This window comes from Dipodomys spectabilis, unplaced genomic scaffold, assembly GCF_019054845.1.
Source record: "Dipodomys spectabilis isolate Male_0828 unplaced genomic scaffold, ASM1905484v1 ptg000081l, whole genome shotgun sequence".
NCBI classification, from domain to species: Eukaryota; Metazoa; Chordata; class Mammalia; order Rodentia; family Heteromyidae; genus Dipodomys; species Dipodomys spectabilis.
In genome coordinates, this window is record NW_024870758.1 from 24436243 (window position 1) to 24460526 (window position 24284).

The 24284-nt window shown below is 41.5% G+C and overlaps 1 protein-coding gene across 2 annotated transcripts in view; it reads right to left on the minus strand.

The window, feature by feature from the left end:
* Pla2r1 (phospholipase A2 receptor 1) overlaps window positions 1-23704 on the minus strand; it is a 130374-nt gene extending 106670 nt beyond the window's left edge. For both annotated transcript variants that reach the window (XM_042683532.1, XM_042683531.1), the window contains exons 1-3: window positions 23555-23704; window positions 6698-7081; window positions 4129-4302 (exon numbers count right to left, since the gene is read on the minus strand). In XM_042683532.1, coding sequence (XP_042539466.1) covers window positions 4129-4302; window positions 6698-7081; window positions 23555-23663 — 667 coding nt within the window. In that variant the 5' untranslated portion in view covers window positions 23664-23704. The remainder of the gene's footprint in view (window positions 1-4128; window positions 4303-6697; window positions 7082-23554) is intronic.
* Window positions 23705-24284: the final 580 nt, after the last annotated feature.

A 24284-nucleotide genomic window follows, 5' to 3' on the forward strand; every position in this document is an offset into this window, starting at 1 on the left:
TCTTCTTTCTAAGACACATACTTTTATACATAAGTTGTCTTTAATACCTCATCTCCTATTTACTTTTAAACAGTTTCTTTGAAATATAGTTCGGACTCTGTGTAATTTACCCTTTAAACTATACAAGTCAATCTTTTTAGCATACTCAAAGCAGTGTGCACCTATCACCACAATCAACAACTTAAATATCAACTGGCCTCATGATCCTGCAGTTCTTCCACCATGTATATCATCTGGAGAAATTGAAACATATGTCCATATAAAAACCTGTACACAGATGTTCACAGCAGCATTATTCTTATTTAGGCAAAAAAGCAGTGCAAATGTTTGTCAACTGATGCACTCATAAATATAGTATAAGGTATACATTTGATGTAAACTGTTGGGCAGTAGTTTAAATCGTTGAAGAACTGATAGGCTGCCTTCCAAACTGGTTACTCAGTTTTGGAATCTTTCCAGTAGCAGATAAAGAGTTTTACTTTCTCCAGATCCTCCCTTGCACCTGTTATGATCTGTGATTGTGACTGTGGCTATCCCACTGGATGTGAAATGGCATCTCACTGAGGTTTTAATTGAGCTTCCCTGATGGCTAATAATGTTGAATATCCCTTCATGTGTTTATTGGTCATTTGTAAATCTTCTTTGGAGAAGTATCTATTTAGATACTTTACTCATTTGTGAATAGAATTATTTACCGATTAATTAAGTAATAGAATTATTTATCTTTAATTATCTTTTAAATAATTAAGTTGTAAAAGTTATTTTTATATTCTAGATATGTTTTTCTTGTAAGATATACTATTTGCGAATATTTTCTCCATTCTGTGGATTACCTTTTGCATGCTTGTGCTCCCTCCCTCCCCCTCTCTGTTCTTTGCTGGGGATAGAACTCAGGACCTTGTGTATGCTAGGTGATTAGTCACTGAGCTTCCCCTTCCCATGCCATTTTTTTCATTTTGATGATGAGAGACAAAGTAGCTTTTCCAGTCTATGTTGAGGGCAATGATATATTTCTATTGGCACTAATCTGGTCCATTATGTTGTATCAACTGAATAAAATGCAAGGAAGAATCAGATTACATCAAAGGATGATATTCTAAAAATATTTCTGTGACCCTCCAGCTGTGTAGGACGAACAATCTATAGAGAGATAGCACAACCCAGAGAGAGTCTGTTGTAGTCTGGTTAGTCCTAAAGATGCCGTATCACATCCTGCAGTGAATGTGTCTGTCAGTATTAAAGTTAAATGGCTCCCACTTATAATCAACTTTTCAAGGAGCAGCAACCCTTTTCATCCAAATGTTAATTTGTGTGTGTGTGTGTGTGTGTGTGTGTGTGTGTGTGTGTGTGTGTGAGAGAGAGAGAGAGAGAGAGAGAGAGAGAGAGAGAGAGAGAGAGAGAGAGAGAGGGTTAGGCACAAAAGTATGAAACTTTAGTTTAGCTATGCTTCTCTATTCTGGTCATTTCTATCAGTTTGCTCAGATTTCAGCCTTTGACACATTATTTTGAGTTAGGTTGGCTACAAGAAAGGAAGGAAACTAGAATGGTAACTTAGCACTGTATAAATAAACATGCTCTCTGTTGGTCATAGTAAAGGTTGGTGGAACTGGAATCTGGCAGGCTGTCAAACCAAGGATGATTCCGAGCTGTAGGTAGCTCAACAGTCTGAGGGGTGACAAGCCCTGAGCCCCAGGAAACTGAGTTTTCCACCAGGAAGCTATAACTGGATACAGGTGACAAAGGATGATGATAGGACTCTTTTTAACACCTTAATGAGAATACTGAAAATGCCCCTAATATGTCCCTAGTATTAGAGCTATGTGAAATATGTGTTAATTTTCTTAGTATTGGTTCACCTATTCAGTTTTGTGATCTATTGAAATGAATGGAATTGGAAAAAGGAGATGATGCAAATAATATGACATCTGATTCAGGAACCAAGGGGTCTAGGGAACACATGCATGATGTATACCTTTGAATACATTCAGATTCAGAGAAAGAAAGCTAGAGATCTGACAGTTATTAAATAATGAAGTGCTTTCCTGCTTGTGGTGGCTAGATATTGTCCTTAGCCTCTTGATGAACTAGGCTTCCCTGTATGCCCTAATCTCATTCCAGCTTCCAAGGGAATAATAATACAACACTAAGATCTCTCTGTGGATCAGTTAATAGCCCATACCATATTGATTGTTAAATGTCTTACTATCACCCTTGTATTAGAGATATGGTGCATGGAATCACCTTTATGCTATAATTTGTATAGTGAAGAACTTTGTACAAGTGGATCACCTGATGATCAGGTAGCTCAGGTCCCACATCCTAAACCCACTGCATCTCTTGGAGAGGGGTCAGCATTTGTATTTTAACTCTCTCCCAGTTGGTTCTTGAGCATCATATCAAATATAGTCTGAACTTTGTGATATGGAGCAAATGTGTTTATTTTCTCTTCCACTGAAAAGCCAAAGGTTCTTTGGAGGAAGAATCCCAAAGTTCTAAAACTCTTGGTATTTACCAGTAAGGCTTAGACTAGTAGCTGTTGATTAGCAACAAAGAGGAGGTATTATTGACCAGAAGTGGATATTGAAGGGCTGGGATGTAGCTCATCAGTACAGTGTTTGATTACCATGCACAAGGACCTGGGTTCAATCTTTTTTATTTTTTGCTGGTTCTGAGGCTTGAACTTCAGGCTTGGACATATTCCCTGAGCTTCTTTTGCTCAAGGCTAGTGCTCTACCACTTGAGCCACAGCTCCACTTCCATCTTTTTTTGGCGGGGGGGGAGGGTATTTTATTGGGGAAAAGAGTCTTACGGACTTTCCTGCTCAAGCTGGCTTTATCCACAGATTTCAGCCTCCTGAATAGCTATGAGACATGGGTGCTCAGCCCTGGATTCAATCTTTAATATCACAGAAACAACAAAAACAAGCAAACAAAAGCTATGCTGAAAAGATATATCAAGTTTGATGCTGATAATAATAAGTAGTGATGGTTTCTAATCTCTGTCAGTGCTTACTCTGTACCAGGCTCTATGATAAATGTTTTGGATGAAGCATTTAATTGAATCCACATACTAAGCCTGAAGGGAAACATTATTATGTCCATGTTATTGCCAAGGAAGCCAGGACTGCGAATGACAGGGGGAGCTTCCCCAAAGTCTCATTGCTGAGGGGAGGCAGGACTTCCGTCTTGGTTTGTCAGATTTCAAAGCCTTTCCACTCTCTTATTTGCTAAGTTATATTGCCTCTTAGATTAGAAAACAATTCTATAGGTAGTTAATACACTAGATTCTGTGGAGTAAATCTGCTTTTGTTTAAAATTGACTGCTGCATTTTATGTATGTAAAAAGGGGAGGGAAGCATGGGAATGAAGAGATGGTAACTTAGGAACCAAAGGGAGGGAAATTGATAGAGGAAACAGAAGGTGTATAGAAATATTCTCCAACACTTAGGAACAATTAGAAGCCTCTCGGTTAAGTAAAAATAAGATAAAAACATAATTAAGCCCTAACTGAAAATGTTAGAAGATGGCAGCTGTCACTGGATCCTGAAAATCAAGTTGAGAAGGGAAGATTTTTGAGGTTATGACTAGAAGCATGGAATAAGGAAGGGAGTCAAGAGGAGAACCCACTGTTGAGAAATAATGAGGGCAACTGTCATTTTATAGAGAGATCATCAAGGGACCAGCTAATGCCTGTACTTGCCAATGGATAAGACAAGCAGTCTGGATGTGGGGAAATGAGGGCAGCTCAGAAAAGGTAGTGGATTGAAAGGACAACTTGGGCTTCCTATGCATTCAAGTTTGTTTTGAAGTATCTTACAGGGAAGCTAGGATTAATGAGATCTCACAATATTATAATTTGATTCCAGTTAAAGCATCCTAGTGCACTGAGCTTAATGGAGAATGGCTAATTAACATCTATTGAACATAAGTTAAAAAATGGAATATACATCAGAATTGTCTTTTCAAGCTAAAAACAAATCACAAATCAAAATCTGGATTAATGGAATCGAATCAGTGTGCTTATTCAGACTTCAATACATCAGCCTTAGTGCTTTTCTTTAGATACAGATAACTTTCTAATCATCATCAAATTCATTCATGACATGGAGAATGTTGCATTTATTCTTACTGGGATCTGGGCAGAATCCCCACTTCTCATCTCTCTCGTATCGGCTTGTCGTGGCACACCACAGCAAGTCATCTTTCCAACCTTCACGGGTACATTCGTGATGCCATTGCTCCTTATACTGGAAGGGAAACACACATGGCAATCCATAGGCATTCCCTTGGATCGTATAGAGATCTAAGAGGAAAACATTACAGAGTTAAATATGATTAGAACTGTCATCAGACGAATGCATTTTTATTGGCTGAAAATCTCCTAGGGTCAGGTACTTTGCTAAAGCTGGGTGAGCTCTTGGGGCCCTCACCGTCTGGTGTTAGTAAGATTGCCAGGACCAGTGCTAGGCTTAGAAGAAGCACTGGTATGTGGTTTGCTGTGTATCAGTCTATGCGTTTACTTACTCTTATGCATGGCTATGATAGCATACTTTATCTGTGAATGGATGAAAAGGAAAGTTTAATGGAGATTTTCCTTGAAAGTTTCAGTCAGTCCTGAATATCTTAGCTACCAGAATCTGAACTTCAGTGGTTTCATAGGCATTTATGATTTTATTCATTCAATAAATGTTTATTGAGCATTTAAAGTACTCAGTACTGGGGTATAGTAATGAATAACCCCTTTCTTGAAGAGTTTCTGGCTTAGTGAAGAGAAACAAAGAAAAGGAAAATATACAAATAAACATATAATTTCAAATAGTGATAGTGTCACAAAGGGGAAAAAAGTATATGAAGACTGTGGGGAGGTATGTGTGTGAAAGGGTGAGAGGACATTGCTTTTGATAGTGTAAGGCCTCTCTAGTAGCTGGGTGAAGCAATGGTGCTAGTCTAGGGCAAAGAGGAAAAGAGTCATCCTGGCAGAAGGAAAAGTAGGTATAAAGAACTGGAGAAATAAACACATGCAGGAGTGGTGGATGAAGAAGAGCCGAGAGGCTCAAGGCCAAGGGCCAAGGAGAAACATTTATGGACCTTGTCCTTCACTCTGAGAGTAATGGAAATTCACTGGCACATTTTGAATGAGAAGGTGACAAAATCACATTTCCATTTCTTAAAAAATATCACTCAGGGTACAGTATGACAAACAGCCTAAATGGAGAGAGGGCCAAGTAAGCTGGTTGGCTAAGCAGCTTCTACTGTGGTCTAGAGAGGGATGGCCGGGCAGATGTGTTCTGCTGGCTGCTTTCTCAGAGTATTGCAATAATCCATCATCTTTGACTGTAAGCAGCAATCAATAAAAACTTTTCATGACTCAGCTGGGGCTTTCTATGGGGTGGGGAGGAGGGCTCAGAGCCATCCTTAATCAAGTCAATGGTCCTGGACAAAAAGGTCAGTTGTGGAGATTGCTGTCACTTTCCCATAGTTGACAGGGGATGGGCTGAGGTCACAACACATTGCCAGCCTTTGCAGTTGGACCTCTTTAGGAATTTGGGGGATTTCAGGACCCATCCTTTTGTTTCCGTCTCTGTCTTCTACTCTGAGGCATGTGTTGCAATGCATACCATTTGGACACAGTAAATATGAGTATATGGCCAAAAACTTAACATAAGGAAAAACAGCAAGTTCTTTCACGGTCCCATACTTTTCAGAGTGCTCATTTGCATTAGTTGCTTTATTATAGTGAGCCCCCAAATATCCTATCCTTGGCCCTGATACTTTAGCAACAGAAGAAGGTCCTGCCTTGGGTGTCAAAAGTGTATTGCTTTGCTCTCAAGGTACTGAGTTTGTAGGAGGATGTGATCTCATAATCCATGAGGAGGACCACTGGCCTTTGTACTGTACTAGTACTGTGCTTGCTGACAAGTTAGTGCTGAATAAGTGTGTGGGGGATGGATGGGTGGATGGATGGGTAGATGGATGGATGGAGGGAGGGATAGATGGCTAGGTGAAAGAATGAATGACTAGTGCTATAAGACAAACCCGAGGGACAGACTGATATGTCCAAATTTAACGAGGTGACTTTATTTATTCTTATCTTTTATTCCTTTTCTGTTTAAAAATGTAAAAAGTAAGAGAACTATGGGAAATGGATGCCTCTCTATAAATCATGCCTCCCCACAATCCACGCTTGGAAAGCAACAAATAACCCTTGACAAGAGTGTGCCATCTATCTTCCTGTGCCTTGGGATGCCAAGGCAGGCATAGGAGTCATCTGAGTAGCCCCACAGATACCTCCACAGCTGAGTCTGAGCTTCTGCAATAAGAGAAATGTGGCAAGGGTGGTCTTTATATTTGCTAATGTAAAAGCTTTCACTTTAAGATACTTTCCTTCTGTTTTCTTTTTCTCTCTTACTGTTTGTTCTCTTTTTGTTATTGATCCCCAGAACAAGAAATTTTTTCCTCTCAATACGTTTTAGTTCTGAGAATTCTGTCTCTTTAGAAAAATTTAGCATATTTGATCCAAGATCCCAGTAATCCTTTTGCCACAAGCAAGGAAGCCACAAGGAAGCATTCACTAGAAGTCTGCTGACATTACAAGGCACTGTGTCTGTCTTCATAGTGCTCTGCAAGTCTTCACTTATGGAATACTTCCTAAATACCACCTATTGTTCCATGAGCATTCTGATTTAAATAAGTGTTACCTTTGTGAAGATGTTCACAAATATCTCCACTGCCTGACATGTAGGTAATCCAAGTATGGTGATGTTTCCTTGAAGCCACAACAGTGTCATCATGCCTCCCCTGCACCATGTACTGGAACGGGCCTGTGATTGTCTTCCTGTTGCAGCGCCACCTCAAGGAAACGTAGGTGGAATCACATTCATAGATGCTTAATGGCTGCTCTGGATTGGATAAATTCAGACCCAGGCAACCACTTCCTCCCACATTAAAAAGGTGTTGGTTTGAAACCCATTTCCACAGCATGTTCTCATTTGCCTGTTGGCAGTCCTTCAGGATAAGTACAGATTTACCAGCCTGAATGCATTTCTTGAGGCTCTCACTTTGGATAATGAATATTCCTTTATCTGTAAGAGAAAGACAAAAGACTAGGGCCATGAGGATTTGAGTATGAATATCTAAGCTGTGATAGATAAGTCACCAGTGTCAGCCACTTTTTTTGCATATATTTTTTATTTTAAAAATACTGTACAGAGGGGTTACAGTTACATGAGTAAGATAATGAGTACATTTCCTATTGAGCATTGTTCCTCCTTTGTTTTTTCCCTACCATCCTTTCCCTCCCCACCTCTCCAACTTCTTCCTCCCCACTCCCCCCCTAAGTTGTAAAGTTCGTTTGCAACATAGTGTCTTGTACATTGTTACAGTGGGTCAACCTATATCTTATTTCAGCAGTTCGTTATTTCCCTTCCCCTCCCCAAATTAAAAATCGTATATACAAGATGCAGGGCACCCCAATCAAATACAGTGAAAACAGGGGTTATACCATGGGGGAAGAACATACCAAAGAAACAAAAATCACATGGTACATTATAAATACATTAAAACCAGCAAGAAACCACTTGTGTCTCTATCTTAGGGCTCATTTTGCTTAGCATCATCTTATATGGTCACATGTACATAGCTTTTGAGCTTTTCTGCTTGTCCCAGACATGTACTAGTTATTGCAAATAAGGGAAACCATGGGACATATGTTTCTTTGGGCCTGGCTTACTTCACTAAATATAATTTTTTCCAAGTCTTTCCATTTCCTACCAAATGAGACAGTGCCATTCTTTCTGATGAAGGCAGAGAATTCATATCTATCTATATATAAACACACACATAGATCACATTTTCTTCTACTGAGGGGCATCTGGGTTGGTTCCATATCTTAGCTATGGTAAATAATGCTGCGATAAACATAATTGTGCTGGTAGTTTTAGTATAGCCTTGTTTGTGATTGTTTGGGTAAATGCCCAAAAGTGGGATTGCTGGGTCATAGGGAAGCTTTATGTAGAGTCTTTTGAGGAACCTCCATACTGCTTTTCAAAGTGGTTGAACAAAAGTTTACACTCCCACCAACAATGCATAGGGTTCCCTTTTGGCCACATCCCTTCCAGCATCTGTTGTTATTAGAGTTCTTGATTATAGCCATTCTAACTGGGGTGAGGTGGAATCTCAATGTTGTCTTGATTTGCATTCTTTTATATGTCAGCCACTTTCGACAGATGTGTTGCCACTTGCGACAGATCTGTTGCTTATAGGTAAGTCCTAGTTCTTCATTTATACAAAGCATGAGTTTCTTGGAAAGCATGAAGAAGCTAGTGGGGAGACCTCTGATATAGTACTTCCTTGTCATAAAACGTCAGGGCTATTTGTGAATCACTCAATGGTACTAATAAAGGATGACTTTAGCCACAACTGGATGGTGACAATCCTCAAAGTGAGTGGAGAGGGACATTGGGTATCCAGAAGTATGGTAAGATTTTAGTTTCCTTCAGACAAATTCCCAAATGTCAGGAACATGGCAGCCCAATTAAGAGCCACTGGAATGAAAATCTTTGCCATCAAGTTCCTATGGAATACCAAGAAGATATGAGAAAAGTGTTGCTCTATGTCCTAATATAGGATTCAAGGCTGTGAGAAAACAGTGCTTCTCCACATTGGCTTCCTGTGCTGTGTCCATCAAGAGTAGAAAGACAGTGGCATTTTGCTTTGGGGATAGAATCTTATCAGGGGAAGCCTTGTAGGATAGGATTGGGGCAGTGGTGGATACCCAGGACACTTCACCTCTAAATCCAAGGGAACAGCATGGCAACATTAGAAACCAGAGATATGCCGATGTGTGGGAAAATGTAGGCATTTTGTGACAGTACCCTGAGCTCTTCACTGGATCCAGAAGAAGAATCTGTTCTTGTGGAAAAGCTGATGGGACCCAGCTTGGGAATGCATGTTGGCTACCTACTGGCCTGCTACCTGGAAGTCACCTATTGCACAATAATGATGAACTTGTTTCTTCACATGTTCTCTTAGATAGTAACCATGTCATGTTTCTTTGGTCTAAGCACAGTGTGTATTGAATAACTCATCAGAGTCCAGGAAATGCTTGATGTTGACTAAACATGTTAGCAGAAGCTGGTTAGGTCCATGGTGGCTGAGCTTGCTTTGGATCAGAATGTGTGGTCAGGGTCACAAGCCCTTTTGCTCTCATCTTATCTTTTATTTCCTATCTCAAACTCCAAAGGAATATGATTAGATTTGCCTAAAATGGCTGAAGTTTAGGGCAGGTTGGGTCATGTGCAAGGTTGGGGCCAGGACAGGCAGAGCCTTTGAGAGATTTAGAGCAGTACAGATTGAGCTTCCTTCTATGTGGACATGGAGAACAATGATTCCCTTTGCAAAGTTGTTTAGCTTTCTCAAAAGTTAATTAGGCTGAGGAGAACTGATTTACAGTAACCAAAATCACTTAAGACACTGTTAAAAAATTGCCAGTATATTAATGGAAGTCATAGCTTATTTAATAATTGATAACCTTTCTTATGACCACGTGTTTGAAGAGTTAAATTAGTTGTCAGAAAATTGCTTTGATCATTTTACATCAGAGCCAAAGAGAAGGGAGTGGCAATAGGGTGGGGACAGAGATTAAATGGTTTTAGGGAAATTTCATTTAGATCAGGAAATTTGTTTTCCTAATGAAAGCTGTGTCTGTATGGCTATTAGTAACTGTCATTTAAAAGCAAATCCACCTTCCACCAATACGATATGAACTCTTATAATTAATCTTCTCTCTAACTCCCCTTTTTTACCATTTTATGCATGGGTAGAATGTTAGCCTTAATTTCTGTTGTAAGCTACTACTTACTTCGTAGTTACCCCAGAGTTCTATTAATTTTTTTAATTAAATGATAATTATTTTACTAAGCTAGTTCTGTAGCTTAACATCTACCTAATAAATATATTCAGATCTATCCAGATCTTCAATCTATTGGCTAGTCCTCAGTTTATATACCTGAGATGGGTAGGTGGACTCATAACTTGTGGCTGAGAGTTTGGCACTCAGCGGACCCAACAGAGACCATTTGTGTGATCATGGCAGAATGCCTGATTTTGGAGTGTCATTTTCTTTTTTTTTTTGGTCCGGTCGTGGGGCCTGAACTCTGGGCCTGGGCGCTGTCCCTCAGCTCTTCAGCTCAAGGCTAGCGCTCTACCACTTGAGCCACAGCGCCACTTCCAGCTTTTTTCTTATGTGGTGCTGAGGAATCGAACCCAGGGCCTCGAGCATGCAAGGCAAGTGCTCTACCACTGAGCCACCTTCCCAGGCCATGGAGTGTCATTTTCCCTCTTCAAAATAGGAATATGTAGGATATTGGTCTCATAGGAATACTAATGGTATTCCATTAAACAAGCCATGAAAAACATCCCACCAACGACCACAGGAAGTGGTAGTTACTTCAGTAAGCATGAATTAGTACCCTTTAGACCTCCTCATTTTTAGTATATATCCAGACAGTTAGAAAAGCTATAAAGTTTTAATCTGAACATCTTTCCAAGTACCTTTATTCTTTCAACAGTCACATGGAAACCTATTACTTCAGTTTCTGTAACACTCAGTGGCAAACTTTTTGGATTTAAACCATCCTGCAACACTATGATGTCATCTTTTATGGAAGAAAATTACATCGAACCACCAGATTATTAAAAAATTCCTTGTCTCACCTGTTCAAGTACATGAGCAATTATAAATTAAGGGTCTTCCATTGCAACAATGAGATGTACAAGTCATTATGTCGAAAATGAACTTTACAACTTTGGTGGGGGGGAGGAGGAATGGGTGGGGGGTGGAGGAAGGATGGGAAGGGGAAACAAAGGAGGAGGCAACAATGCTTGATAAGAAATGTACTCATTATCTTGCCCATGTAATTGTAACCCCTCTGTACAGTATTTTCACAATAAAAAAATTAAAGGTCTTCATTGGTTGTCTTTCTATATCCCTATCTGTAAGTCTATATTACAACATTTTTATAAAAATAGGAAAAATATACAATATAGAAACCCAGTGTAGGAAGGGTAGGGTCTATGGCCTGTGAATAAGCAGACATGGAAATTACACATCACTAAGATTTGGAGTGAAAAAGTAATAACTTAAACTTCCAGATAATTATATAATATATATAGTAAAAGTGCCAAAATCAGATCCTGCCAGTTATCATTAACGTTTCTTGCCCAACAGAAAATATTAGGTAAACCTAATCAATGATGCTCTGTTTTGGTGTGCTGTTACAGTTCCATGCTAGCTTCCCTGAGGGTGCAGCCTTGAGAAACATTCTCCAGAATTTGTCTTAAACAAGTAACTAGTAATTTTTTACCTTTAAGAAGAAACATGGCATTTCCAAACATATTGCATCAACAAAATGAACTGAGCCCATTTTCTCATTAAGTTGTTCTAGAATGTGATTCTAACACTGTTAATTTTCATAAATTCACTTAAGAAAGCAACCATTTTCAAATAGATCATGAGGATCCCAATTAGAGGTACCAATATTCTGATTGTTATTATGTACACATATTAGTTGTCTCTAACAAAACCACAATGTGAAAATAGGCCACAAGTCCCTAGTTGTGTGTAGGTGTTGAATTTCAAAAAGGATGAAAATCAAATGTGGGAGGAATCAAGATTGATTATATATGTCAAGGACATCAGTTCTGCTTGAACACTGATTAAGTGATTAATGAAGTACTGCCAGCATTACTAACTCTCTTTGCAAGAAAATGCTATCATTCTTCCCTTCATAATTACAAGTTTAGGAGGAGGAGAAGGATTGATTTACTAGAAGTAACTTGTAAGCTAATTTTCAACCTTTAAAAACAAAAACAAAAAACAAGACAATGCTTCTATTTCCTGCTTCTGAGTTCTTTTATTTCAGATTCAGTGTTTGGGTCCATGAGATAAGTTACTCTTCTTCTAAAGAGAATGTTGGCTTGATCAGCCATTGAACTTATATTCAAGTATTTTGGTGTTTTTTCCTATGCTACATATGGAATACTCATTCATTCATGCCTTTATTCATGCAACGAGCATTTTTTAGGGTAAGAGGAACTTTCTATAGGGCTTAAAGACAGAAGAGTTGTTAGCCTCTATATCCTTTTCAAACTCTATTCACTCATTCTGGAATAATGGAAATTTGCCTAGCTAATAAAAAGAAGGAAGTTCTATTAGTTCTAAAGAAAAAATAATTACAATTGTACTCAATCTCTTAAAAACAAGTAGAGAAGAAAAAGAAAATAGACTAAAGTTGACTGGCTTGTGAACTGATGCCACATGTGAAATGGAGAGAACCCCCTCTAGAATGGGAACTGTGGTCACACACATATGTGCTTATTCTCTAAGGAGACTGCAGGAGAGCAGAGCTCTGGCTGGATATGCAGCAGAGGAAATGAATTTTCCCAATAAACCTAAAACTATAAACATTAGAGCTGAACTGGACTGTAAAGGTTACTTAGTTGAACCATCTTCCCCCATCCAATCCACTTTGTCTTAAGACTTGAGTTTTGAAGATCATTGTCAGTTTAGGTACAGCTTTAGTTAACATTTATCTAATCTAATAAACATAGAAAAAAGTGAATTGTTAAGGAATTGTTAAAGGATGCATATGTCATACTGTTTTCCTTTAAAGAACTGTTCTTGGGCTAAATATATTTTGACATGTGATATAAACACAATGGGATTGGAGCCAGATATCAATTTGATCTAGAAGATCAGAGAATCTTTTCCCACAAACACTAATCAGGTATCTAACATTTGGAACAAGATGAATATATTGGTCTTAGATAGACCCTTGTCTTTCTCACAGTAATCAGAATAGTGAAAGGAGAGGTAAAGGATGGTGCATTCCAGATAGGAGGTGATATAAAATCAGCTCTGGGTCATATTATAGATATGATTTTGGTAGTAGTAGAATAGAAAGATAAAGGTAGTTTGGGATCATTTTATGAACAATGTAAATTTTATTTAAAAAACATTATTCTTTTGATGAAAGGAAGCTTTTGGAACAAGACTTGACTAAGGCTGTGGTATCAAAGATGAGTTGGGGGTAGGGAAATGAAACAAAAACATTTACTGAACATGTACTATGCACCCAGTTTCATTTTAGGTGGTGAAACAATTGAAGACAAATACCCAGGCTCTTGCCCTGGTGAGGTCTCATTTAGGTGGGATGAGACAGCATATGCGGACTAGAGAAACAGTCTAGACACTATTACTATAATCCAGCAAAGGGGACTGAAGTTATAAATGCAGTGATGATATAGGCGAAAAGGGAATAACTGTTAACTGCAGCCAGTAGGGAACATTTCAAAGAGGAAAGAAGTGAGAGGATTAGGTGATCAATAGAATGTGATCAATAGAATGCTATGGGCTGGATATGGGATGAGTGTGCCCTGCAAGACTTCAAATGTTGCGGGCGGGGAAGGTGGCTCAGAGGTAGAATGCTTGCCTTGCATACATGAGGCCCTGGGTTTGATTCCTCAGAATCACATAAGCAGAAAAAGCCAAAAATGGTGCTGTGGCTCAAGTGGTAGAGTGCTAGTCTTGAGCTGAAGAGCTGAGGGCACAGCACCCAGGCCCCAGGACCAACACACACACACACACACACACACACACACACACACACACACACACACACACACACATGAGTTCATGTGTTGAAAGCTTGATTCTCAATGCAATGATGTGAAAGGTGCTGAAACCTCTAAGAAGTAGGGTCTATAAGGAAGTAATTAGACAACTGAGAGCACTTCTTTGGGAAACAAGTGACGTAGTTCTTATAGACACTGATTGGTTCTCCTGAAAGTACGTTGTTAAAAGCTCCTCCTCTTGCTTCTTGTCTTGCCACCATCTTTCCCTACACCCATGTCCACCAATATGGTGCCATTTGCCACAGGTTACCATCAGAGATGAGCTAATGCTGGCACTACCCCTTAGAACTATGAGCTAAATATATCTTTCTTCTTTATAAAACAGGAAACTAATGTGTGAGGAAAAACTTTTGCAATGACATTTTTTGATGCTAGGTATTTAAATGAGTGTCAGACATATTGTCAATCCCCATGGTACCTTGAGGTCAGAGACTAAAACATAGGGCCATTAATGTACTTAGATTTGGACAGCCACATCTAGAAGCACTTACAGGAAGTGAAGTGTCCCCTGAGGCCCTCAAATTTGATCTTTTTCTGTCACCTTCTGCCTGCCTTCTGATGTTTCCTACAGACAGCTTTTGCTGAAATGAAGGCTTGAACTGTTAAGTCTCAGTGAAGTATCTTCACTTGTAAGAAAAAAAACATTAGAAAAAATAAAACAAAATTTCTAAAGAATTTTTATCTTTATAGCAGTATAAGCAACCAAGGCTTTCTGGCATATACCATGGCAAAGTTCCCTAAATCCAACTATACACATACAGTTGGCCTCTGTGCTACTGAATGTTAAGGGAACTGGAAGGAAAAGTTCAACTGAATGGATTTGTGTCAAATGCAATATTTAAGACAAACTATTATTGGCTTACAAACAGCAAGCCAGTTTCAATCTCCTGCCCCAGTCCTCTGAACAGTCTTCAACCCATCCATCCTCAATCTCAGGCACTGCTCCCACACTTGCCCTCTGCAGCCTTTCTTGAGTCAGTCCATTTCCCTGCTGTTCTGACAGCGTTTCCATTTTGGCAGGGAAGGGGGCCAGAAGGTAGTGGGATCATTCTGGAAGTGGGCAACTTCTCTCTGGAGAATTATCCACCTTTTCCAGCTTCGTGAGTTTGGGTTTCCCATGTCCCCTCTAGTGAACAGTGAGTGGATTCAGATTTGATTGTGATCTTAACTCTGTAACAGGAAGTTGTGAGTCAAGTCCTGTTCATACCCAAGTGATACAGAAAATCTGATTCTTTATAGGACTTTTCTCACTAATAAGTAAGGAGTTTTCCATATTTGCAGCAAACAACTTGCACACAGTCCTTGAAAGAGCAGATCCACAAGACAGGGGAAAATATGCCAGTCCTTCCTGGGCCTCTGCATGAAAATGTACACCTTATCTGAAATTTTCTGAGCTTGAGTGCATGTCTTTTCACCTTGAAACCCTTTGCTTTCTGTCAATTGCCTTTTGCTAAGTACATTTTTTACAAAAAGCACCTCATATCTTTACATTTCCTTCTCTTTCCTTGTCCTAGCATTGCCCTTGATTCTTAGCCTTCTTTCTTCACGCGCAGCTTCTGAATCTGGATAATCGCCACCTCCACAGGCCCATGGGACCCCTCTTGCTAAATCTTTTTATGTGTTCCCTTCCTTTTTCTCTCTAATCTCCCCAAATCACTGCTCCAAGTTCCAGGAGGCTCACAATACTCTTTGTCACGTGGGGGGAAATTGAAACCCAGCTTAATCAGCTTCTCTGGGCTGCCCTTTGTGAGGCTTCAAATTGCCTGTTACCACCCTTGTGGGTGAGTTAACCCTTTCATACTGTCCTTGCCATTCTCCCTTTTCTGGGTCTGGTCTCAGTCCATGTTCATTTCCTCATCTTTATTCAAATTTTTTTTTTTTATTTTGCCACAAGTCTATCGCTTACCAATGAAAATTCAAACTTAATTGAAGACATTTTTCTTTCTTTTAGCTTTAAGACTTCCCCCACCATTTTACTTTTATTTAACTGAAAAGTACCCAGCAGACATTGCTGGTGTAAAAATCATTATTCACAGTGGTTCTGTTATTATCTTGTAGTCTGCATTGAAAATCTCCCATCCTAGTCACCAGGCAGCCTTTTACAAAGAGAAAGCTATGCCAGGACAGAAGACAGCCAGAAGACAGGCATTGTTCAACTTCGCTTACTAAGACCAGCACAGTAAAGCCCTAGGGGGAAATGATACAAAGACTAGGTCACCAAAGCAAACAAAACCAGAAAGCAGTTCTACAGAGCAAAATAACTCTCAAAATGATAGAGATACAACATTACTGAAAGCAGAAGTGTTGATGCTGAACTAGCCATCAGAATGACTTTGAAAATAAGCCAGTTAACGAGGGAAGGGGAGACATGGTTCACAAAGAATTGTTCTCATTATCTGATTCATGTAACTGTAACCCTTCTATATATCAGCTCTACAATCACAATACAAAACAAAAATAAGAAAAGAAGTATGTTCTTGACAAGTGCAAGGTAGAAAGTAAAAAAAGCAAACAGAAAATGTTAGGAATGTTATTAATGTTATTAATCAGTGTATCAGCTTGCTAAGTCTGCCACAACAAAGTAGGGTAAACTAAGAGACTCAAACAACAGATCTTATTTTTCCTTAATTGCAGAGGCTATGAAGGGTGAGGTACAGGTATATCACAAGGCTTGTTTCTGCCTATGACAGCAAGGGAAGGACCTATTCTAAGCCCTTCTCCTCGGCTTTTAGATGGACCTAATTTTCCTTGTACCTGCTCACATAATCTCTCTATGCATAGATTTCCTTAGTTTTACTCTTAGGAATTTACTAGTCATAAGAGATTGGGGTTACTATGATCACCTCATTCTAACTTGTTTACCCTAAAGACCATCTTTCTTCCTTCCCTTCCTTCCTTCCTTCCTTCCTTCCTTCCTTCCTTCCTTCCTTCCTTCCTTCCTTCCTTCCTTTTTCTTTCTCTCTCTCTTTCTTTCTTTTCTTTCTTTCTATCTTTCTTTCTTTCTTTCTTTCTCCTTCCCCCCCCTCTTTCTCTCTCTCTCTCCCTTTTGTTGGTCATGGGACTTGAACACTGGGCCTAGACATTATTCCTGAGCTCTTCAGCTCAAGGCAAGTGCTCTACCACTTGAGCCACTGCACCACTTCCAGTTTTCTGGTGGTTAATTGGTGATAAGAGTCTCATTGACTTTCCTGCCTGGGCTGGCTTTGAACTGTAATCCTCAGATCTCAGGTTCCAGAGTAGCTAAGACTACAGGCCTTAGCCATCAGTGCCTGGCTAAGACCATATTTCTTAAGTATTAGAGTAGTTAAGACTGCAATATTTGAATTTAGAGACAAGGACACAATACAATTATTAAAGTCCCTGACCCTCTTACTCAGGCTAGCCATACAATTTGAAGGGTCTAGGATAAAATGAAAATGTGTGGCAACGGGTAGACATAAGAAAGTCAAATCAATCTCTCTTTTCTACAGGTCTACAGGGATGACAACTATACCGTGCTTTGCTCACACTCAGTATCTAGCCTGGACATAGGTGATAGGCTTCCATTCTCCTCACAGAACATTAAATGTGGCTATAGGCTTAATGAATGCTGCCTTGCAAGGTCTGAGGTGCCACATGGTGTATGCTCCCAAGTCCTCCATCTCTTCCCCCAAATCCCAATGCAATGTGTCTGCCACTGTAGGTAGAAGACAGCAGTGGATATGGGCAAGGTTGGGGAGGTGACAGCTGAGAACCTAGTGCCTCGACTCTATATTGCATCACATTTCTGCAAGGTGGACACTTTCAAAGATAAAAGTGATTAAGACACCCAAATCCCAAACCCTAAGCAGGAGGCCCTTCTGAGAATGAGACTCAGACCGACTACACTGAATAACATGCCAATAAAGACCCCTGCTCTTATTTGAACAAGGTTAGCACTGTGAGAAAGTGACTGGCAAACTGTACAGCACTTCCCTTTGAGTAGAACTGCTGGAAGCTAGAAGAGTGTCTTAGTTTCCTTGTTGGTATAATGAAATTCATAGTAGTGCTGGCGTTGTAGGATCCTGATAGAGATCACCTCAGTCATGATGATCACTTTGTCAATGCTAAGACTGAGAGCAAGTTTTACTTTTGATCATAGATGGTGCCAAAGAGCAGCAAAATAAGACAGTGTTATAGCTAATTAGTCATTGACTTTCCTGTTTATATTTTTATCAAATTGGAATGTTCTCAAGAGCAGAATGCCAAAAGCTAGAAATAGTACAACTTTTTTATTAACAGATATCTTTGGAACTATGATAGTTTGGAGTATGTCATAAATCAAAAACTATGTGGCCACACATGAAAGAAGAAACCTCTTGTAATAGTTATAGAATTTTTAATCATAACCTTCCATTTTTTCTTGAATGGCTTTATAGTATTTTCCCCTAATAAATTAAGATAGTGTTTATAAAGTCCTCTTTTGTCTGTTACTTTAATAAGTAATAATATTTCTTTTCACTTTGATCAAGTCAAGCTATAATTTATTATCCTAGATATGCATTGGAACATCTCCTGACGAGCCTTCAAGGATAATTTCTGAAAGCATATGGAGAGAAGGATCTAGAAACGTTTCAAATATATTACTTTGCTAGACTGTTTTGGGATTTGCCACACAGGAATTAGTAGAGGTAACATTAGTAGGGGGGTTTCAAAACACCTGAGATAAATAAGCAAACTGTTAGGTCATGACAGAGTGGATGAGCTCTCTGTGAGGCTCAACCTTTCTGCTCATTGGCTTAGAACCTGTATTGTGTGGTAATAGTTATTGTGACAAACATCAATGGGAAACTCTTTTCCCATTGGAAGATTAATGACAAAGAGTAAAAAGGACCAGGAAAATGGGCAAACTGTGTTGATGGGCAAAGGCTTAGGAGAAAAAGAGCCAGTCAGAAGAGATAAGACGACAAATGTGTGGCACAGGGAAATGCTGAGGTGCTGTAATGTGGAAGAAACCAAGTGTAGGTGGTTGGAGTGATTAATGGCCAGGAAGGGCAAAATCACTATTGTTTTTTAGTTAAATTCCAGATCTGCACATGAGAAGAGTGGCCTTTTGCCTAGGGATGGAGGAGTTGTCTACAGCAATACATTTCTGCTTTATGAAAATATTCACTCCCACATATGGAATTAAGGGCTTGAAAAGGGAGTTGCTGCAGAGAGGAAAAGATTGGCTTCTTCTTCCTCCTACAACAACGCTGAATCACCTGCTTTTGTCATGTAGTAGATACAGAATGACCTAGGCCATGGTGTCACAAGTTATGCCAGGATCTTCTGAATCAGTGCAAGGGCCTGCCCTCAAGGCCCCATGCTGCAAATCCCTGTAAGTATAAATTACTTCGCCTTCATTATAAGAAAGGACATTAAGTTAGTGTTCCTACTCTGTCATCGTGAGAGTCCAGTGTTATATATGAATCAGCATTGAGTGATCACTTCCGAAATGTTAGACAATAGCAATAAAGAGGGACCATTTTGACTTTTGTACCCAAAATGGAAGCTATGGGGGAAATCTCAGAGCCTTGGTGCTTCCTAACTGCTCCCATTAGGAGGTAGCTCTCACCCTCCTCTTTCAGAAACATTTCCCAGGTGGCAATTTCTCTTCTCTTCCTTGCTTGTGGGGCCCACTGCCTTGAACCTCTCTTGAACCTCACAAGGGATTTGACTGTTCATTGTCCTTCTCACTCCAGAGACTTTCATTTCCATGCAGATGCTTGAACACTGTGGACCAGTGCTTTTACCACTGCCAGTTGTGACCCACTAGTTAGGTTATGAAATGAACCTAATGTTATAACCATCCTGAGAAAACCAAGTAAAATGGAATGGTACATTAGGTAAGAGTGTGTGTGCCAGTAATTGGGTCTTGAACTCAGGGCCTCACATTCTTGCTGGGCTTTTGCATTCAAGGCTTTACAACAGAAGCCATACCTCCACTTACAGCTTTTTGCCTAGTTAACTGGAGATAAGAGACTCTCGGAGTGTTCTGCCTTGAACTATAATTCTCTGATTTTAGCCACCTGAGTAGCTAGAACTATAAGCAGGAGCCACAGGTGTCCCACCAGGGAGATTTTTTTTTTGTAATGAAGCTTTAATTTAGTTTCACTTATATTTATGTGGTCATATATGCTGTGATTAGTGACATAAAATATTTTTTTCATTGTCTCTTGCTGGTAAGAGAGTACACACATTGGCCTCCAGTTCTAGTACTGTTCTACATAGTTGGATCCTTAGGTCTTCTACTACATAGTCATTCTGTCACCTGCTATCTGCTCCAATATATTGAATCCGGCCACCACCTAGAATAAGTTCATCTCCCAAACTGGGAACTTCTAACTACCATCCTTCTTATCCTACAGTATATCCCATCTCCTTTCACTAAGACTAATTATATATATTTATTGAATCCAAAGTTTCCTCTGTTTCTCAATGCTCCTGCTAGAACTAACAGCTCAACTTTAACTTTTCAGATTGTCTCTTTACTGTCTTCCAGAGTTACCCCATTTAAGTCCCAAGCTGACCATAGTACTCTTAAACTTCAAAGTGGGATCTGGTTCCTTTTGTTCAAATCCTTAAGGCTCTTTTCTGCTGTGCCCATTTATTCAGCCAGACGTGTTTCCTGGAAACAGAATAACTCCTTGCTTATCTCTCCCATGTTTCCAAATACAGATGTGTCACAGCTTCTTATCCTGATTGTGACCCTACTCTGTAGATCCAGTCCAGCCCCAGCTCCATATAAGGCAGCAACCTCCTATGCACATCACACCCTGCCTAGCACTGACAAGTCATGGGATGACCTTTAGGTCAAGGACAGAGCACAGGCAACGGCCAGCATACTGTGAATAGTGTACCAGATACTGTCCCTAGGCAATGTCAGGACTCTTCTCTAGAGAGTTCTGGAAGCTACACAGTTGAAGTAGAATAACTCCTGTGAACTGTAAGGACAACCTAGGAGGGATCATTATACTGAGAAGCGAAATGGTTGCTTCTGTCCACGAACCAGTTCTTGGTACACAGGAGGCCTAGTTGCAAGAAGACACTATTCTTGGGTATCCTTGAGATGCTGAGCCCCTTCATAATAAACCCTGCATTTTCCTGAGCTACCTTTAGTAAGTGAGCCTCTTTTCCTGCATGGAGAAGAGCCCAGATGGCAACTTTCAGCATGTTGAGTTTTACCATTGCTGACACGCGCTTCTGTGCTTTTCACATAAAATAAGCATTACCAGGAATGTGCTGTCTCTTTTCCTGTAAGGCAACTCCCTGCTTATCCATCAGGAAAATAAGTGACCTTGGTGTGGCTCCAGCTCCCAGGTCATCCCTCCGTTGTATCTCTTCAGTGCCTTCCTCATTCCTGTGTCATGACACTCACCACACTCACAGTCTGGTGTGCAACTGTTGGTGTTTCTGCATCTGCCTCTGCACTCTCAGCTTCTTGGGCCTGGGACATACTACTCATGCTTTTATCTCCCCATTATGGGGGTGCAGAGCAGATTCTGTAGCCTGGCCCTATACTCTAAAATCAGCTGCCAGGCTGGGTCTCTTGAGTGGTTCAGGCAAGCCAGAAATGTTCAGGGGCTAACATTTCATGAGTGACTCTCAGGGAGGGAGAGAGGAATCAATGGATAAGTCCTAGAGCTTCCTGTTGCTCTGTGGGTCCCTTGAGATCCACACAGCACCTTAGTGAAATTGAGTCCCAGTTGCCCACAATGGCTTTCCTCCCTTTCGTGCCCCTTTTCCTCACTCCCTTACCCCTATGCTTTCTAGAATTGCATGTTGGGTAAGCTCCAGCATTGTCTCAGGATTACTTTTGGATGAACTCAAACCATGGCAAAGAGATAACATATTGATGGCTGGGCAGACAGTGAGTGAACCGCTGGGGCCTTCAGCCACTCACCCCTCTCTGTGTAAGCAGAGGATGTCAAGTGATAACCTCCACTGGATTTCATGTTCTTCTTTTGATAGGACCCCCAGAGTCAAGATGCTGACCATCATGATGTCATTTCTCTTGGTCATTTCTCATTTCTCTTGGTCAGTGGCTATTCAGAGAAGCCCTGTTTTCCAGACCATATTGGTCCTCTAGATCAATGAGGCTTTGGTCTCTCCACATTTGTGTTTTGAGCACACTGAGCTCATGAGCTTAACTATTACATGATACTACCTTTACTGCTTTTTTGAATATAAAATTATTGATAAATGATTGAAAAGTTAGCCCAGTTACGATCTATCCTAAGCATCCCAGATCAATCAATAATGCCAAGTGATTCTGAGAAAAAAATGTAACATGTATGATCTGCTCTGCACTTAACATCCATTTTTAATAGATATGAAATTAAACTGAATGCGGGTTTTTTCCCCCCAGTTGCTCTGTTCTGGCAAAAGGTGAAACGGTGTAGTACAATGAACAGTGGTAAACAAAGGCAACCCAAACCGTGGCTCACCACCTAGCAGTCAAACCCCAGTTCCTGCATCTGAAGATCATATGGTAAGAGTGGATGATATTTCAGGTCCTTTCCAATGCTGAGATTTTTGTCTCTCCATCTTTGTCCACATAGGAAAATCTTGCATACCATCCTGTCTAGATGACACTAGTGTGGTTGGTTGGAATGAGTCAGGGAGGATGTGAGCTGACACTCCTCCATCTTGGTCCAGCAGCAACAGTGTCTACACTGCCTACATCACCTGGAGGGGCCAGGAGCAGAAGCTCTTAGCTATAATCCCTTGACTAAGCAAAAGGAGGCCCCCATTAGCCACTACATCAGGCCAGGATTTGGCTCTGCTTCATATAGAAAGGATGTGTGGAGTGACCCAGTTCCAGCTTCTGTCCCAAGAGCTGGGCTCCTGTGCCTTCACCAGGTGCTCAGGCAAAGCTCAGACGTTAAGGTGTAACAAGCCTGGCAAGCTCTTAAAAGGGAATGGCCTACATCCTGGGAGCAGACCAGCAAGGAAGGAAAGCGCGCTGGGAGGAGCTGGGAGTGCCTGGAAGGACTATCCAGAAAACCAATCACTCAGGGGTGTATGAAGAATACTTCTAGAAAGAACAGAGAGTGCAGATACAGACCATTCCTTGTTTTACACGTTCTCTCCACAGATACCCCGAAGGTCAGAGGACAGAGCTGCTAGGAGGATTTGGGCTCTGGGACACAGAAGCCCTTAGCCTTTCTCTGAGGTGGCACACTCCTGAGCCCCCAAGCTTTCCTCAGTCTTCTTTCTTTCTTTTTTTTCTTTTTATGAGTCTCACTGTAGTAGGTGCTCAACAGACTCTTGAAATTGGTGTGAACACGATGTGTGTGTGTGTGTGTGTGTGTGTGTGTGTGAGACTTAATCCTCATCGGTCCTGTGTGTGAGACTTCATCCTGTGGGTGTTTCAGACTCATTGTTTTGCTTTGAGAAACCAGCAAAGAGTAACCCGGGGACCCCCCTCCCCACGGTCCTGAGAGGCATTCATAAGCTTTTCTTCCCCCAGGGGCAACCCAGAGAGGCGGGCTGGGGCCAATCTCAGGGGGCTCCTCTTCCTCTTGCTTTGGGGGGAACGTAATGGGACATTCCCCATCACTGATCCCACAGGGGATCCTCCCAAACAACTCTGGTCAAAACGTCCATCCCTGGACTCAGGCTAATCCCAGGTGTGCAAAACCCGGCCAGAGCCCAGGGGAAGTTGCCTGGACCTCCAGCCCTGCCCCTCGTTGGGCCCGGAGGATGCGCGACCCCGGGAGCGGAGTGCACTGGGGAGCCCTTCACCCTGAGGCCGTGGACACGTGGCCACCTCCAACACTCTGCAGCCCCCTCCCCTCCCCCGGCTCGGTTCTCCCCGCTCCCTCCGAACCGATCCGGGGAGCCGATCTGGGGACACTCACCTCGCCAAGGGAGGACGGGCTCTGGCGTAGTGGCTGCCGCCCCGCCCTGGGCGCAGCCCCGCGGCGTCCCCGGCAGCAGCAGCCGCAGCAGCACCAGGAGCAGCAGCATCGCTATCCACTGGCCCACCCGGCCCTCTCCGTGGCCCCCTCCCCGGCCGAGGCCCCGCAGAAGGCGTACCGCAGCCCCCCCCCTCCTCACCCCCTGACTCCACCCTTGGCCCGGACCTAAGATCTGGGGTCCCACTTCACCTCTCCTTGTTCCCAAGTGTGTGGACACTTGCGGCTGTGGGCTGGGACACGGGAAATCGTGTTTTCCCCGCCCTACCCACTCTGGCTTGGGGAGGGAGGAGAAGGAGGAGATGGGCCATCTGCCCATCCCAGAAATTCTTGCCTTTGGGGGTGGGAAGAAAGGAGGGGTGAGCTGCGGGGTGCAGACTCCTTTCTCCACTACCCCCTCCGCCCCCTGCTGCTAGCTCCCCCGCACCCCACTTCGCCTTTATTTAGTTATTTATTTTTGCCAGAGGCCCACAGAGATTTAGGAGTGATCTAACTGAGAACCAGGAAGGGAGGTCTGAAAGCTGGGGTTGCAAGGTTTGGGCCATGGGCGGCTGAGAGTAAAAAAGAGTCTTTGTGGAACACGGGCATATTCCTCTGCAGCGTGGAGCACTAGAGACCCCTGGGGTCCGCCCTGGGCTCTGTCCTCCTGGTTCCAGAGTAATCTGGGAAGTTC